This window comes from Terrapene carolina, unplaced genomic scaffold, assembly GCF_002925995.2.
Source record: "Terrapene carolina triunguis isolate 2854851 unplaced genomic scaffold, T_m_triunguis-2.0 Scaffold67, whole genome shotgun sequence".
Lineage (NCBI taxonomy): Eukaryota > Metazoa > Chordata > Testudines > Emydidae > Terrapene > Terrapene triunguis.
The window spans coordinates 8,877,305-8,894,926 of NW_020664418.1; the positions used below are offsets into that span (position 1 = coordinate 8,877,305).

Below are 17,622 nucleotides of genomic sequence, written 5' to 3' on the forward strand. Positions count from 1 at the left end.
GAGCAAGCGATGGGAACTGACCCTGGAAGTGCCCCTTGGCCAACTGTGCGTCCTTCTCCAGAGCCATCCTACCCCATGGGCCCGGCTGGAACAGGGGCTCCAACAGCTGACCCATGAGCTGTGGGGGGGGGGGACAATGCAGGCGAATGGGGCCTGCACCCAGAGTGTTCTTTTGGGGGAGACCCCTGAACTGTCCCCTGCTGTCACTGGCAATGCCCCTGCTTTGATGGCTCCCCTGCAGGGACGCGGGGTTGTGACTAGGAGCACGGAGGCAGGGACCTTCCACCCAGTGAATTCCCAATGGTTCTGCTGCGTCCCCGCAGGCCTGGGCTGAGTCTTGCCCCCGGACTTTTCCCGCCTGTCTCTGGAACCTCCTGGTGAGGCCCCGAGGCTGCCCATTGCTCGTCCCCAGCCGGAGCCAGGAAATGTGGCACCACGAAGCATGTGCTGCATGGGGAGGTGATGCTGCCAGGGTGACAGGGTAAACCGAGTGAAGGCTGAATGCAAGGAGACGCCCCTTCCTGGGAGCCGGGGTGTGTGTGTGTGATTTCCTCCTGGCCAGGCAAAGCCCTGGTGTAGGGGGTGCCCTGGAAGGGGGAGGCCCACGCTGGTCCCCTGTGCAGACACTAGGAACGTGCGGGTCACCCAGCTGCCCATGGTGTAGGGGAAGGGGAAGCCACTGCCAGAGGGAAGCACCTGATCTCTTGGCTCTGTGGCTGGTAGGGGCTGGGCATGCTTGGGGGCAGCATGCTCAGCCCTGGAGGGAGGGGAGCACCTGCCAGGGCACAGCAATGACCCAGCCAGCTACACGTGGCCCAGGGCAAGCTGGGGCGGGGAGGCTGGAGGGGTAGGAGCGTCCTCAGGACAGCCAGTGACAGCCTCTGCCGCCCCGATCCCTGTGGAGGGATCCCAGGGAAAGCAGCAAGGGCCAGAGCCTGCCAGGCCCCAGGGCAGCACATGCTTGGAGCTGGATTTCAGCCGCCTGAGGCTGGGATTCGGGGTCTGGATGGTCCTGTCCTCTATCCATCCCTGTGGGGCTTCCCCCATCAACACCCACCCCAAGTGTAATGGGATGTTAAACTGCAGTACACTGTTCAGCCCCAAGGGGATGCTGTGCATAAAGTACCTTATTTAAGTCAACCTTGGCCATAGCTGGGCATGAAAGGCACTGATGCTGAGCACAGCTGGGGTGGCTCAGTGAGATCTGGGACAGTCCGGAGCTGGTACTGGGCCATGCCAACAGGGAACAGTGGCTCCTCCAGTCACCAGTGTGTCGCTGTTTGTTGTTTGTCAGAGCAGCAGGCCTCGCCCAGCTGATCTCAGTGCCCCTGGGCAGAAGGTGGGCTCCCCAGGGAGGGAGGGGGACCTGGCAGGCCAAGCCCTCGCCCTTCCTGCGGGTACAGAGGAGCGTGAAGATACTGCAGGTGACAAGCTGGAACCGGGGCTCGTAAAAATTCCCCTTGGTGTCAGTTTGACTAATTTGTTAGTCTTATCGCTGGCAGGATCCGCTGGGCCCGGCCCAGGCACAGGCCATAAAACTAATGTAGTGAGGCAGCAGCCCGGCGTAATGATGGGTACGGCTCACCGCCTGGAACAGGCATTAGCTTTATGAACCGGGGGGTAATTGAAAGGAAATATTTGTCATTGGACTCCGGCAGAGGAGAAGTTCACAGGAAACTTTGTGGCTGCAGCTGCCTGCCAGGTCGCCTGCCCACCCAGATGTGCAGGAGGCCTGTGCAGGTGGGTGGTTGGAGAAGGGCACCCGGGAACCATCTAGGTGCACTTGTGTCTAAACAACCACTTCACAGCCCTTCTAGCACTCAGCTCAGTCATGCTGCAAACCCGTTCCCAGCCCGTGTCTCTCCCTCAGAGGGGCTCAGCAGAGGCTCCGGGCGGATGAGCAGCTAGTGGTGCTGATTTACGACAGGTCTCCACTGACACCCTCAGCCCTGACTATGCAGCTAATGCCGGACCTGCAGCCCTTCACACTATCCCAGTCTGTTCCTGCACTCCCCTAGCCTACAGTCTCCCGGCTAGCCCAGTCCTGACACCCCCTCCCCGCCCAGCTCTGCCAGGGCCTCTCAAGCCCAACTCGCAGCACCTTGGGTTTGTCACTGTTTCAGTCTTGTAATGCAGGAAAAGAGCCAAAACCCAAAGCTGGAGCTGGTCTAGAAGCCCAATTAGAAACCCAGCAGGGTCAGGGCTTGATGCTCTAAGGTCGAGCCGGGAGCCCTTTCTCTGATCTTCCCCCGCCATTATCAATCATCCAAAATCCACCCCGCAGAGTAAATCCACTTCACTCTCCAATGGTATCTAAGCCTCCAATTTGCCCAGCCACCTCCCCTTTTCTGGGCTGATCTCCCCCATCAGCTGCAAGTACTCAGACCAGCCGCCCAGCAGGTAGCCGACTGCAGTGTGACCCATGCAGCTGTGTGCGATTGTGATGTTGTGGACGTGTTGTGTGGTTGTGTCAGGCGGGGCAGGCAAGATGATGGATGGGAGATGCCACCATCCTTTCATCTGTCATTCTGACGAGGCCAAGGAACGTTAATTGACTTTAATAGCCAGCAAATGACATCAACAATGTTTACTAATACGCAAATCAGTTAGCGAGATGGATTGGCAGGAGTGGGGCTGCCGGGTTCTTCGAGCAGCAATGCAGGCAGCCAGACAGGCAATGTGGAGAGCAGCATTCGTCCAAGGATTCCTGCTGTGAAATGCAGACACCTCTGGGGTGAACAGCAGCAACCTTCCCACAGCACTGCTTCTCTTCTTGACACTTTAGGTTGCATGTTGCCTCTGGGCAGGGGTGGGATTAGATCAGCAGACTGTCCCCCATCTCCCGCAGAAGGGGCTGAGAACCCCAGTGGGGCAGGGTTCGCGCCCTGGGAGAAGAGGCAGAGGGGTCAGCCTCCAAACCTGTGGATCTCCTAAGATTCATACAGATCTTGGCAGACAAGTGCCTAGTGGCCCTGTGTACTCGGCTTGAAGCCTCCCCTATTCTGGAGCTTCCTGTGTGCACACTGCTCAGCTGAGAGGGGAAACTTGCCTGGTCTGTTTCACATTTGTCCCTGGTCAGTTTCATTTCTAGCGCCCCTTCCACTTAGTGTAGCAGATTGAAAAAAATCTTCCTGCCCAAAAATGGGGTTTAACTGGAGTTTCCTTGAAGGAAAATGTCAGTTTTGGTGACATTTTTCATTTTGTTTTTCAAAAGCCCACAATGTTGGGATGGGGGCGGGGGGGACACTACCCCTCCCCCTACTGTCCGTGGTTGGACGCAGTCTAGCGCTAGCACAAAGTTGTTGCACTGGGGCTTCCAGCACTTCAAGGGACCTTCTAGAACTGAGAAACAGAGACTGGCCTGACCCAGCCCCCAGCATGTCAAGCCCATGCACCACAGCCGTCAGCAGGGCCAAACCCTGGTCTTTCAGCCCCTTGGGCTAAAGCACAAACCCAGCTGGCTGTGAGCCACCTGGTCTAGCCTCTATGACCAGCCACTAGCAAGTGCCCTGGTCCCGGCAGCACACAACACTCCCAAGCTTGCAGGCTGCTGAGATCTGTTCATAGTATATGTAAGCGGGGGAATGGTCCCGCTATTGTGGGGAACTTTCCAGGCTTCTGCACTACCCCGGTGAAGTGGGCTAGCGAAAGGATCTGAGTCCTCGCTCCCACTCCCTTTACCCAGAGGCCTCCCTGCCCTTGAGGGCTCCCCTTCCACTTTTCTGTCTGGCAGAGTCCTTGTAACCCCAACAAGGCTGGGCCCAGGATTTCTGGGGGGCTCAACCCCCAACCCTGCTGTGGTCACCTAGGACAGGGGCTAGGGTGTCCCCACTCCGGGGTACTCTTTCTGCACTGGGCACCTCCCTGACCCACTGATTATTCCATACAATTTAAAACAAATGCAAGTTGTTTAGTTAACAATTAATCTAAAGAAAAGAATAAGGAAAAATGGGAAAGGTTAAAGGAAAACACATCATCCTGCTTTGTGGCAGGGAACATCACAAACAGTATCTCTGGACATCAGGGCACTTCACAGTCTGTTCCTTGTTAGTCCCAGATTTCCATCTCAGGCCCTGGCTGTGCTGCAGGTATGCTGCGGGTTGGACACTTGCAATGGTGGTGGCCACACACCTCCGGGCTTTGAGTGGTGGGACCCTTCTTCCCAGCGTCAGCCCCCCGTCAGGTTAAGGTCCCCCTCCCGGTCTGGCCTGCAAGGGCCCTTGTCTGGGGGTGTCTTTCTGTGCTGGGCCCTTTGCCCAAGGTCCCCCCTTGGCTGGTCCCACTTGCTCACCACACCTGGCTCTGTGGCTGCAGCTCTGCTCCCAGCACAGGATCTGTGTCTCTGGCTCTGTGGCTGCGGCTCTGCTCCCAGCACACGATCTGCTCTCCCTGGGCTGCGTCTCTGGCTCTGTGGCTGCGCCTCTGGCCCCTCTGGATCTGGCACGGTTCTGCTCTCCAGCTCAGCTTGGGCCCCTGCTTTCTCCTTAGCTCGGCCCCACTCAGTCTGACCCAGGCAATTCCAGCTCACACGGAGGACGGGGCCTCCCTGGCCTCCTGACCCTCTGATTAGCCTGCCCGCCCTGTCAATCAGGCTGATCTGGAGCATTGGCCTCTCCCCATTGTTCCTGGGGACTGTCAGTCTCAGGCTCCTGATTTGCCATCGACCCTTCCCCTTTTAGTACTGGGAGCAAGCCAATCAAAACACCCCCACTGAATGTTAGTAAGGGGGCAACAGTCCCCTTACATATAGTTTATAAACTCCATATTCTGGACCGGCGGGGTCCTTGGAAACTAGGCAGGCATACGCTGTGGGGAGCTCCCCTGCCTGGAGAGCAGGCAATGGAGTAGATCACCTAAGTCTGTCCCTGCTTTGCCGTCTCCGTGGGAGCATGGTCTCTTTCCGGCTGGCTGGGTGGACAGCACCACCAGGCCCGGCTCACTTCACAGGGGCTGTCCTGCGTGTGTTTAACAAACAGCTTGGGAGATCTGGACTGAATTCCCTGTGTGAGACAGGGGTGGCTGTTCTGCTTGGGTGAAGTGCTGGGAAAGCTGGAATTGGATCTGGAGCTGAATCTCCCCCCCTAGTCTGTGGGGTTCGCTCCCTGAGTCTGGGCACATCCCTGTAGCTGTCGCGGAGCCACGGAGAGCAGCCGTGAGGTCAAAAGTTATTTGTAGGCAGACGCTGAGCTGCGTCCTGCCAGGCCCTGGGAACTCGGGCTGTGCTGTGTCCCCCAGGTCATTACAGTTGTAATTGGCCTGACCAGCCATTGAACCACAATTAAATAGGAACAAATGCCTGAGACACTCCCCCCCTCCACCCCTGGGGGTCACTGAGTGCAGAACACAAGGCAGGCCGTGCAGGCAAGGGCAGGTATCTCTGTCTCCCTTTTGTAGTGCCCCCAGTTCATACTGCCGGGCCAGGCCCCTGCTGCCTCTAATTGGCAGGGTCACAGTCACAGCCTCAGCACAGAGCTTTTAACAGGCTTCCCCTTCACCCTCCTCCTTGTTAGCCCTAACGCTCACCAGCTACCAGCTCCCGCCTTATGGAGCCACGGACTTTTTCCCCACAGCTCTGTGCTGACGTGGGGAAATCGTGAGATGGCTGGAGCCCACCCCCAGCAGCAAGGCCAGAGGGGCAGGAAACTCCCTGTTGGGAGCTCCTCTCCAGCTGCTTGGGGCCTATGGCCAAGACAGCCTGCCCTGGCACCAGCAGCCTGGCCTCGGTTCCTTTTGGGACGGGTGGTGGGGTCACCTCCTGTGTGCATGCTTTACCAGCAGCCTATCCAGGGTGAGGGTGCAGGGGCCTGCCTGTGATGGAAAGCCCCTGAGAGCAGCCGGTCTAGGGGATGGTCAGCGCTAGATGGTCCAGGCTGGGCTGCTGATGCAGTTCCACCTGCTGCCACATGGGGCAGTGGGGCACCAGGCTCAGGGAGACCCTGTGCTCCCTGGCCAGAGAGGGCGCTAGTGAGCGACACAAAGGCTCCCTCCCTCAGGGCAGCATCACTCAGGGAATCCTAGGGAGGGGAGCAAAGCTGCCCAGAGGAGGGGCCTGCAGCATCACCCAGGGAGTCCTGCTGATGGGAGCAGAACTGCTCCTTAGCGACCCCGCTGGCCGGGCTGCCCGAGTGCCCCAGCCCCACTGCAGTGGGGCTGGTGGCAGGACTGGGCCTGAGGTTGCTGGCTCCTCATACAAACGGTGGGTGTCGCCCTCTCCTAGGGTGACCAGATCACCCAAGTCAAATATCGGGACGTGGGGGAGGGGGGGGCATGGCGGGGGGGGGAAGGGCAAAAAAAAAAAGGGGGCAGGGCAAAAAAAAACCCACACCACCCCCCCCCCCCATTCCTCCACAAGCGGTGGAGGGAGGCCCGGGAGACGCAGGGGAAGCGCAGGGCCAGGGTGAGTGAGAGTCCAGCCTGGCCCCGAGCACAGGCAGGACTCAGTCGGGCGGTAGGGAGAGTAGGGGGGCGGCCCGCGGGGCCAGGCGGCGGCTGTTCTCCCCCCCTGGGCAGCGGGACTCGAGAGCAGCTGTTGCTGCAGCTCCCACTGCCGCGGGGGGAGGAAGCGGCCGATGGCCTCTGGCGCCCGGGGCCCGAACCCCCCGAGCCCGGGCCTGCTGCGGGGACCCAGCAGTGTGCACTCTGCGCCCAGCCCCTGGCCAGTCGCGTCTGGGCTGGCTGCCCAGCTGGTGCAATCCCGCGGCGGCCCCGGAGTGGGGGCAGCAGGCCCCAACCCCCCCGTCCCGCTCGGGTCCTGCAGGGGAACGAACGGGGCTGGGCTGCTGATGCCTCCGCCCCGGGGCCGCCGCGGGATTGCACCAGCTGGGCAGCCCAGACGCGACTGGCCAGGGGCTGGGCGCAGCATGCGCTACTGGGTCCCCGCAACAGGCCCGGGGGGTTCGGGCCCAGGCGCCAGAGCCGCAGCCGCCGAGCTTGGCCATCGGCTGCTTCCTCCCCCCACGGCAGTGGGAGCTGCAGCAGCGGCTGCTCCTGAGTCCCGCTGCCCGGGGGCGGAGAACAGCCGCCGCCTGGCCCCGCGGGCCACCCCCCTACTCTCCCTACTGCCCGACTGAGTCCTGCCTGCGCTCGGGGCCAGGCCGGACTCTCACTCAACCCGGCACCGCGCTTCTCCTGCATCTCCCGGGCCTCCCTCCAGCGCTTGTGGAGGGAGGAGGAATGGCGAGCCTGGGGAAGAGGCGGGGATTCGGGGAGGGAGCCAATGGGGGAAGGAGGGGGCGGAGTCAGGGCGGGGGGGGGGGCGCGAGCACTTCCGGGCTCCGGAGTATTTGCTTGTTTGTCCAGTGTCCCAACCTAACATTGGTCGGGACGCGGGACAAACACCCAAATATCGGGACAGTCCCGATAAAATCGGGACGTCTGGTCACCCTACCCTCTCCCCACAGCTGCACCCCCATCACTGACCTGCCCTCCTACTCTCTCCTGCCCCAGCTCCTTGACCCCCAGCGAAGCGGTCAGGCCGGGGGCTGTCACAAAGCCAGGCCCTGATGAAGTTAATCATTGGGTATGTCTACACTACGAAATTAGGTCGAATTTATAGAAGCCGGTTTTATAGAAATCGGTTGTATACAGCCGATTGTGTGTGTCCCCACATAAAATGCTCTAAGTGCTCTAGTCGGCGGACCGCGTCCACAGTACCGAGGCTACCGTCGACTTCCGGCGCATTGCACTATGGGTAGCTATCCCACAGTTCCCGCAGTCTCCGCCGCCCATTGGAATTCTGGGTTGAGATCCCAATGCCCGGATGATGCAAAACAGTGCCGCGGGGGGTTCTGGGTACATGTCGTCGGGCCCCTCCCCCTCCGTCACAGCAACGGCAGACAATAGATTCGCGCCTTTTTACCTGGGTTACCTGTGTAGACAACATATCACGGCAAGCATGGAGCCCGCTCAGCTCAGCTCACCGTCACCATATGTCATCTAGGTGCCGGCAGACGTGGGACTGCATTGCTACACAGCAGCAGCAGCAGCTAACTGCCTTTTGGCGGTAGACGGTGCAGCATGACTGGTAGCCTTCATTGGCGATCTGGGTGCCGGCAGCCGTGGGGCTGCATTGCACCAGCCCCCTTGCCTTTTGGCAGTAGATGGTTTATTACGACTGGTAACCGTCCTCATCGGACAGCAGTGGCTGTCAATCATGGGCACCTGGGCAGACAATGATGGTTGTCAGTCGTAGTGTACTATTTTCTGCAAAGCACCCAGTTTTCTGCTAAGCACCCAGAAGAGGCCGAGGGCGATCTGGGTGCTGGCAGACATGGGGCTGGCAGCCGTGGGGCTGCATTGCACCAGCCCCCTTGCCTTGATGATGATGGTTATCAGACGTATTATGCGCAGGATGGGGCAACATTGCTACACAGCAGCAACCCCTTGCCTTTTGGGCAGTAGATAGTATATTACGACTGGTATCCATTGTTGTCATACTGGGTATCAGATGGTGCAATAGACCTGAAGGCTAACTGCCAAGCGCCCAGTATTTGCTGCCAAGCACCCAGAAAATGCCAAGGGCTATCAGTCATGCTGCACCGTCGTCTTAAGATGTAAAAAATAGATTTATTCTGTATTCATTTGCTTCCCCCCCTTCCTCCTGCTAAACTCAGGCTTTTGAGTTCAATCTTTGGGGGGGGGGGCATTCTGTGTGACAGTTGTTTGTGTTTCTCCCTGATGCAAAGCCACCTTTCTTGATTTTAATTCCCTGTACCTGTATGCCATGTCGTCACTCGACCCTCCCTCCCTCCCTCCCCTGGTCCGTCAGATACTACTTTCGCGCCTTTTTTCAGACCAGACGCCATAGCTAGCACTGGGATCATGGAGCCCGCTCAGATCACCGCGGCAATTATGAGCACTATGAACACCACGCGCATTGTCCTGGAGTATATGCAGAGCCAGGACATGCCAAAGCAAAACCAGGACCAGGCGCGGAGGAGGAGGAGGCGATTGCAGCGCGGCGACGAGAGTGATGAGGAAATGGACATGGACCTAGACCTCTCACAAGGCACAGGCCCCAGCAATGTGGAAATCATGGTGTTACTGGGGCAGGTTCATGCCGTGGACCGCTGATTCTGGGCCCGGGAAACAAGCACAGACTGGTGGGACCGCATCGTGCTGCAGGTGTGGGACGATTCCCAGTGGCTGCGAAACTTTCGCATGCGTAAGGGCACTTTCATGGAACTTTGTGACTTGCTTTCCCCTGCCCTGAAGCGCCAGAATACCAGGATGAGAGCAGCCCTCACAGTGGAGAAGCGAGTGGCGATAGCCCTGTGGAAGCTTGCAACGCCAGACAGCTACCGGTCAGTCGGGAATCAATTTGGAGTGGGCAAATCTACTGTGGGGGCTGCTGTGATCCAAGTTGCCAGGGCAATGAGAGACCTGGTGATAGCAAGGGTAGTGACTCTGGGAAACGTGCAAGCCATAGTGGATGGCTTTGCTGCAATGGGATTCCCAAACTGTGGTGGGGCCATAGACGGAACCCATATCCCTATCTTGGCACCGGAGCACCAAGCCACCGAGTACATAAACCGCAAGGGGTACTTTTCAATGCTGCTGCAAGCCCTGGTGGATCACAAGGGACGTTTCACCAACATCAACGTGGGCTGGCCGGGAAGGGTACATGATGCTCGCGTCTTCAGGCAGTCTGCTCTGTTTAGAAAGCTGGAGGAAGGGATTTTCTTCCCGGACCAGAAAATAACCGTTGGGGATGTTGAAATGCCTATCGTTATCCTTGGGGACCCAGCCTACCCCTTAATGCCATGGCTCATGAAGCCGTACACAAGCAGCCTGGACAGGAGTCAGGACCTGTTCAACTACAGGCTGAGCAAGTGCCGAATGGTGGTGGAATGTGCATTTGGGCGTTTAAAAGCGCGCTGGCGCAGCTTACTGACTCGCTCAGACCTCAGCGAAAAGAATATCCCCATTGTTATTGCTACTTGCTGTGCGCTCCACAATATCTGTGAAAGTAAGGGGGAGACATTTATGGCGGGGTGGGACGTTGAGGCAAATCGCCTGGCCGCTGATTACGCGCAGCCAGACACCAGGGCGGTTAGAGGAGCAGAGCATGGCGCTGTGCGCATCAGAGAAGCTTTGAAAACCAGTTTTGTGACTGGCCAGGCTACGGAGTGAAACGTCTGTTTGTTTCTCCTTGATGAACCCTCCGCCCCTCCCCCCCCCACCCGGTTAACTCTACTTCCCTGTAAACCAACCACCCCACCCTCCCCTACCCTCCCCCCTTCAAGCACCAGTTGCAGAGGCAATAAAGTCATTGTTACTTCACATTCATGCATTCTTTATTAATTCATCACACAACTAGGGGGATAATTGCAAAGGTAGCCCGGGATGGGTGGGGGAGGAGGGAAGGAAAAGGACACACTGCAGTTTAAAACTTTAAAACTTTAACACTTATTGCTCGGGAAATCATCTGGGCTGGAGTGACTGTGTGGCCGGAGGCCCCCCCACCGTGTTCTTGGACGTCTGGGTGAGGAGGCAATGGGACTTGGGGAGGAGGGCTGTTGGTTACACAGGGGCTGTAGCGGCAGTCTGTGATCCTGCTGCCTTTCCTGCAGCTCAACCATACGCTGTAGCATTGGGGAGGAGGGCTGTTGGTTACACAGGGGCTGTAGCGGCGGTCTGTGCTCCTGCTGCCTTTCCTGCAGCTCAACCATACGCTGTAGCATATCAGTTTGATGCTCCAGCAGCCGGAGCATGGACTCTTGCTTTCTGTGTGCAAGCTGACGCCACCTCTCATCTTCAGCCCGCAACTTCCTCTGTTCCTCCCGCGATTCAGCCCGCCACCTCTCCTCCTCAGCCCGCGATTCAGCCCGCCACCTCTCCTCTCGCTCATATTGGGCTTTTCGATAATCAGTCATTGACTGCCTCCACGCATTCTGCTGTGCTCTGTCAGCGTGGGAGGCAGTCTGTAGTTCAGTAAACATTTCATCACGTGTCCTTCGCTTACGTTTTCGAATATTCACTAGCCTCTGGGAAGGAGATACATTTGCAGCTGGTGGAGGAGAAGGGGAGAGGTGTTTAAAAAAGATACATTTTAGAGAACAATGGGTACACTCTTTCACGTTACATTTTGATGTTCACATAACACAGCAGATGTGCTTTCGTTACAAGGTCGCATTTTTCCTCTTATATTGAGGGCCTGCCTGCTTGGTGTGAGAGATCACTCACGCAGAGCCAGGTCACAGATTTCAGCTTGCAGGCAGCCATGGTAAGACACAGCCTTTTGGCTTTTTTAACCTTCTTAACATGTGGGGATGGTTTCAAAGAGTACTGCTATCATTAACCATACCAAGGCCCCGTTGGGTTGGCCGTTTAAAATGGGTTTGCAATGTAAAAGGAGGGGCTGCGGTTTCACGGTTAACATGCAGCACAAACCCAACTAATTCCCCCCCCACACACACCCAATTCTCTGGGATGATCACTTCACCCCTCCCCCTCACCGCGTGGCTAACAGCGGGGAATATTTCTGTTCAGCAGACCAGGAAGGGACACCTCTGAATGTCCCCTTAATAAAATTGCCCCATTTCAACCAGGTGACCGTGAATGATATCACTCTCCTGAGGATAACAAAGAGCGATAAGGAATGGATGTTGTCTGCATGCCAGCAAACACCGGGACCATACGCTGCCATGCTTTGTTATGCAATGATTCCAGACTACGTGCTACTGGCCTGGCGTGGTAAAGTGTCCTACCATGGTGGACGGGATAAAGCAGCCCTCCCAAGAAACCTTTTGCAAAGGCTTTGGGAGTACATGAAGGAGAGCTTTCTGGAGATGTCCCTGGAGGATTTCCACTCCATCCCCATACACGTTAACAGACTTTTCCAGTAGCTGTACTGGCCGCGATTGCCAGGGCAAATTAATCATTAATCATTAAACACGCTTGCTTTTAAACCATGTGTAATATTAACAAAGGTACACTCACCAGAGGTCCCCTGTGTGCCCTCAGGGTCTTGGGTGAGTTCGGGGGTTACTGGTTCCAGGTCCAGGGTGATAAACATATCCTGGCTGTTGGGGAAACTGGTTTCTCCGCTTCCTTGCTGCTGTGAGCTATTTACATTATCTTCATGCTCATCTTCCTCGTCCCCAGAACCCGCTTCCCTGTGTGTTTCTCCAGTGATGGAGTCATAGCACACGGTTGGGGTAGTGGTGGCTGCACCCCCTAGAATGGCATGCAGCTCTGCGTAGTAGCGGCATGTTTGCGGCTCAGCCCCGGACCTTCCGTTTGCCTCTCTGGCTTTGTGGTAGGCTTGCCTTAGCTCCTTAATTTTCACGCGGCACTGCTGTGTGTCCCTGTTATGGCCTCTGTCCTTCATGGCCTTGGAGACCTTCTTTAATATTTTGCCATTTCGTTTACTGCTTCGGAGTTCAGCCAGTACTGATTCATCTCCCCATATGGCGAGCAGATCCCGAACCTCCCGTTCTGTCCATGCTGGAGCTCTTTTGCGATCCTGGGACTCCATCACGGTTACCTGTGCTGATGAGCTCTGCGTGGTCACCTGTGCTCTCCACGCTCAGCAAACAGGAAATGAAATTCAAACGTTCGCGGGGCTTTTCCTGTCTACCTGGCCAGTGCATCTGAGTTGAGAGTGCTGTCCAGAGCGGTCACAATGAAGCACTGTGGGATAGCTCCCGGAGGCCAATAACGTCGAATTCCGGCCACACTAACCCAATTCCGACACCCTAAGGCCGATTTTATCACTAATCCCCTCGTCGGAGGTGGTGTTAAGAAACCGGTTTAAAGGGCCCTTTAGGTCGAAAGAAAGGGCTTCGTCGTGTGAACGTGTCCAGGCTTAATTCGATTTAACGCGGCTAAAGTCGACCTAAACCCGTAGTGTAGACCAGGCCATTATCTCCCTTAATCCCGCCAGTAATCCCTGTGAGCTGGGGAGAGTTTAGCGCTAATGTTCTCTGGCTGCCTGTGAGGAGGGCGCCTTGCGCCAGGATAAGGGCCAGCACCATAGATCCAGCCGGGCCAGGGCGCGGGGATGGCTAGCCGGAGATCCTGCTTTGCCATGCTGCATGGGGCGGGGGGGTCCACTCCCATCGCCCCTCCCCCATGTTGGGTGCTGTCACCCCGCCTCCCATTGTCCTCACTGGACAGAGTCACTGACCCAGCTCCGCCACCTGCTCCATGGACTGGTCCCTGCCCTCCAGAGGGGGAAGTGGGTGGGGCACAGCACAGGGCCTGCTGCTCAGTCCTGTGGTGCATTAGTCAGGTAGGGTCGCTCGGCAGAGGCAGAGGTGGGAAATATTCTTGCTGTTCCCCCTCTAGAGTGACTGTTGGTAGGTGTGAGCTGACGCCCCCCACCCACCCACCCATGTCCGCCTGATCCCAAGGCCAATCCTCAGGCAGGTTCTCTGGCCAGTGTCTCCTTTTGGTCTCTGCCCCAGGACACCCTGCCTACCCCTCCGTCCAGCAAGAGGCTCCGATCCCATTTGCAGCCCATCTGTCCCTCTGTCCCGTCAGCATCCCTGGGGTAGAGCTGGCAGAAGCTTGTCCTATTCCCTGTGGCTCTGCCCTGGCCCCTGTGAAGTCAATGGGACGTTTGCCATTCAGTGGACCCTGGATGTCAGCGTCCATCCTAGCTAGGCCCATAGATCCAGGGCCGGCTTCCTGATGACTGAGCTGGCGGGATCTTTCTTTCTCTCTGATACTAACACTCCCCATCTGGGCCAGTCGCGTGGAAATCCCCAAATGGACAGCTGTGCCCGCTTGGAACAGATCATGCCGGCGGCTCCTGCTTCCATGTGTCCACCCAGTAGCCACCCACCCTTCATCCTCTCCCTCCTCCCCGAGCCAACAGCCCATCCATACCTGCAGACTCTAACCATGCTGCTCCTCGTTTTGTTTTGCAGATGAATCGCCCCATCCAGGTGAAGCCGGCGGACAGCGAGGGCCGAGGAGGTAGTTGTCTTTTGAATACATACCCATGTGTCTTGGCTGGCTGCTCTTGCTGGGTTAGCTGCTTGCACAGTGCAGGGAAGGGCGAGGACTCACTATGCTCTTCTATTTCATCCTTCTCCCCCCCCCCCGGGGCATTTGTCTGTCGCATAGGGCCATGGAGAGCAGGGAGAAGGGATCTTACTGGGGTCTGCAGTGATTAAAAACCCTTCAGAACCCGTGCTTCTGGCCCTGACAATTTGTGGTGCTATAAAGCATGTGGGAGGTGGTTCATCATATAGGGAACTGCTCAGGCACTCTAGAGAATATCTAGTCTAATCTAATCTATCTATCCCCATACACCCCTTCTATCTAATCTAGCTATCTATCAGCGGGGGGTCTGGGTATCAGGGGGGTCTGGATGCATGGGGGTTGGACAGACGAGGGGCAGCTCTCCGTACAGTGACCCCTCCTCCTGAGGCTGAGAAGCAATGGGGGCAGGAAGCAGGGGAGAGGGTGCGAAGCTTCCTGCAGCCGGGGAAGATTTCTGGGGTTGGGTTTGACCTGGCCCTGGCCTGGCTGCTCTGGGCAGGGGAAGAGAAAGTCCCATCCTCCCACGCCCCCAGTCCAGAACTAGCATCTGAATCCAGCACAAGATAGGAGCCACCAGCTGGAATGTCCCCAGCCTCCCCCCATCCCCCGCAATGATTTACCTCTCCACTAGCTGCTCTGGGCATCCAAACTTTGATTTAGTTGGGGATTGGTCCTGCTTTGAGCAGGGGGTTGGACTAGATGACCTCCTGAGGTTCCTTCCAACCCTGATATTCTATGATTCTATGAACTGATGCGCCCACACTGCCGGAGAGGGCTGTGTGACCGCTCTTGCGGTTTCCCTTTGCTTGAACATCATTTTCTGCGGGGAAGCAAAGAAACCTGGAGGGGACATGAATGCAGCATGCGCACAGTGGTGCAGAATTCCCCCAGGAGTACATGGTGCTGGGCATATACAGACACAGAACAGATGGTCCCTGCCCCAAGGAGCTGCCCAGCAAAGTAAAGAATGAAGTCCATTAGCTGGGACTTGGTAGCAGGCTCATTAACCTGTATGTGTGATCTGCTTGCTAGAGGAAGACAGAGACCCATTGCAGTAGCCAGGGCTGCACCAGCTAGTGCACATGTGTTCTGTAACCGGGGGCTGTTTGACTGGCCTTCTGCTCTCATCTGCCCTCATAAAATGGAGCCAGCTAGTAGCTGCATCTGTTGGTAGCTTCCCCTCAAGGGACCTGGGCTTGGCAGCTGGATGGCCCTGGCATAGAGAGTACACTTATAAAGTTTGCGGATGATACCAAGCTGGGAGGGGTTGTAAGTGCTTTGGAAGATAGGATTAAAATTCAAAATGATTTGGACAAACTGGAGAAATGGTCTGAAGTAAATAGGATTAAATTGAATAAGGACAAATGCAAAGTACTCCACTTAGGAAGGAACAATCAGTTGCACACATACAAAATGGGAAATGACTGCCTAGGAAGGAATACTCTGGAAAGGGATCTGGATGTCATAGTCGATCACAAGTTAAATATGAGTCAACAATGTAACGCTGTTGCAAAAAAAGCAAACATCACTTTGGGATGTAGTAGCAGGAGTATTGTAAGCAAGACACAAGAAGTAATTCTTCTGCTCTACTCCATGCTGATTAGGCTTCAACTGGAGTATTGTGTCCAGTTCTAGACGCCACATTTTAGGAAGGATGTTGACAAATTGGAGAACGTCCAGAGAAGAGCAACAAAAATGATTAAAGGTCTAGAAAACATGACCTATGAGGGAAGATTGAAAAAACTGGGTTTGTCAAGTATGTAAAAGGTTGTTACAAGGAGGAGGGAGAAAAAATGTTCTTCTTAACCTCTGAGGATAGGACAAGAAGCAATGGGTTTAAATTGCAGCAAGGGAGGTTTAGGTTGGACATTAGGAAAAACTTCCTGTCAGTGGTTAAGCTCTGGAATAAATTGCCAGGGGAGGTTGTGGAAGCTCCATCATTGGGGATTTTTAAGATCAGGTTGGACAAACACCTGTCAGGGATGGTCTAGATAATACTTAATCCTGCCTTGAGTGCAGGGGACTGGTCTAGATGACCTCTCGGGGTCCCTTCCAGTTCTATGATTCTATGCCCGTAGAGATGCCTGCCCCTAGAGCCAGGTGGGTGTGACTGGCTGCAGGACTGTGCCTGGCACAGAGGCTTAGAGCAACTTTGGGGTTCATTTTGCTTGGCCAGGAGGTTGCTTGAAACTGACCCTGTGATGATGCGGTTCTGGCGGGACCCAACTGAGAGTGCCAACTCAGGACAAATTGCTTAAACAGGGCAGTTACAGCCCAAGCCTGGGGTTTTTCCACCTCTAAGGCAAACCAAACCAGCCAGACTAAGAGGACTTCGGTCTCACCCCACTGGCTAACCACAAGTCTCACAAGCAATTTCCTTAGACACTCCAGTTTCCCAGTATCACCACCAGTGCCACTCGTTATGGGGACAAATGGTTATGAAAACCAATACCCCAATAAAAGAAAAAGGGTTCTCCCGATCCCAAAGGACCAAGCCCCAGACCCAGGTCAATATACAAATCAGATCTTACCCACAAATCACGCTGTTGCCAATCCCTTAGAATCTAAAATCTAAAGGTTTATTGATAAAAGAAAAAAGATAGAGGTGAGAGTTAGAATTGGTTAAATGGAATCAATTACATCCAGCAATGGCAAAGTTCTTGGTTCAGGCTTGCAGCAGCGATAGAATAAACTGCAGGTTCAAATTAAGTCTCTGGAATACATCCCCCACTGGGATGGGTCCTCAGTCCTTTGTTCAAAGCTTCAGCTTGTAGCAAAGTCCTTCCAGAGGTATGAAGCAGGATTGAAGACAAAATGGAGATGAGGCATCAGCCTTATATAGTCTTTTCCAGGTGTAAGAACACCTCTTTGTTCTTACTGTGGAAAATTACAGCAAAATGGAGTCTGGAGTCACATGGGCCAGTTCCTGCATACTTTGCTGAATCTGAAGGCATATTTGCCTTCTCTCAATGGGTCCATTGTATAGCTGATGGTCCTTAATGGGCCATCAAGCAGGCTAGGCAGAGCTAATCCCAGCTTGTCTGGGATGTCACCCAGAAGCATAGCATAAGTTTGCCATACAGACAGTATACAGCCAATATTCATAACTTCAACTACAAAACTGATACACACATATAGACAGCATAATCATAACCAGTAAACCATAACCTTGTCTTAGACACCCCGTTTGACCCCCTTTATACAAGATTTGGGTGCCACTACAGGACCTTGGTTGCAACAATGATCTATATGGTCCCAGTTTTTGTCAATAACGTCACAGACCCCCACTTTACACCCCAGCACCCTAGCTGGGTAGAGAGCCGCACTGTCCTTGGTGTATGGGCTGGGCTCCGGGCGGCGCAGGGCTGATGTCTAGCAAGCAGCACCCAAACGCCTGTGCCCTACAGTAGGTGTGTGCTGCAGGTGGCCTGGGGCATGCACATGTAGGACTCAGCTGAGTAAGAGCTGGAGGGACCGAGGGCCAGAGGCTCTCCAGAGGGATTGCTGGACTAGGGGAGCCAGAGAAAAACTGACCCATAAGGGCTGTGGGAAACTTGCAGGCCCACGTGTGTGCTGAGCCCCATCCAGGTGGATAAGAGCTCTGTGTACACAACAGGTCTCAGCTCACCC

General features: G+C 55.7%; 1 protein-coding gene across 50 annotated transcripts in view; it reads left to right on the plus strand.

Annotated features, from left to right (window-relative positions):
- Positions 1–17,622, plus strand: part of CELF6 (CUGBP Elav-like family member 6) — a 211,276-nt gene that overhangs the window by 111,497 nt on the left and 82,157 nt on the right. For 25 of the 50 annotated variants that reach the window (XM_026648515.1, XM_026648514.1, XM_026648534.1 and 22 more), the window contains exon 3: positions 13,875–13,929. In XM_026648515.1, coding sequence (XP_026504300.1) covers positions 13,875–13,929 — 55 coding nt within the window. The remainder of the gene's footprint in view (positions 1–13,874; positions 13,930–17,622) is intronic. The other 25 variants (XM_026648486.1, XM_026648525.1, XM_026648490.1 and 22 more) reach the window with 2 other exon arrangements.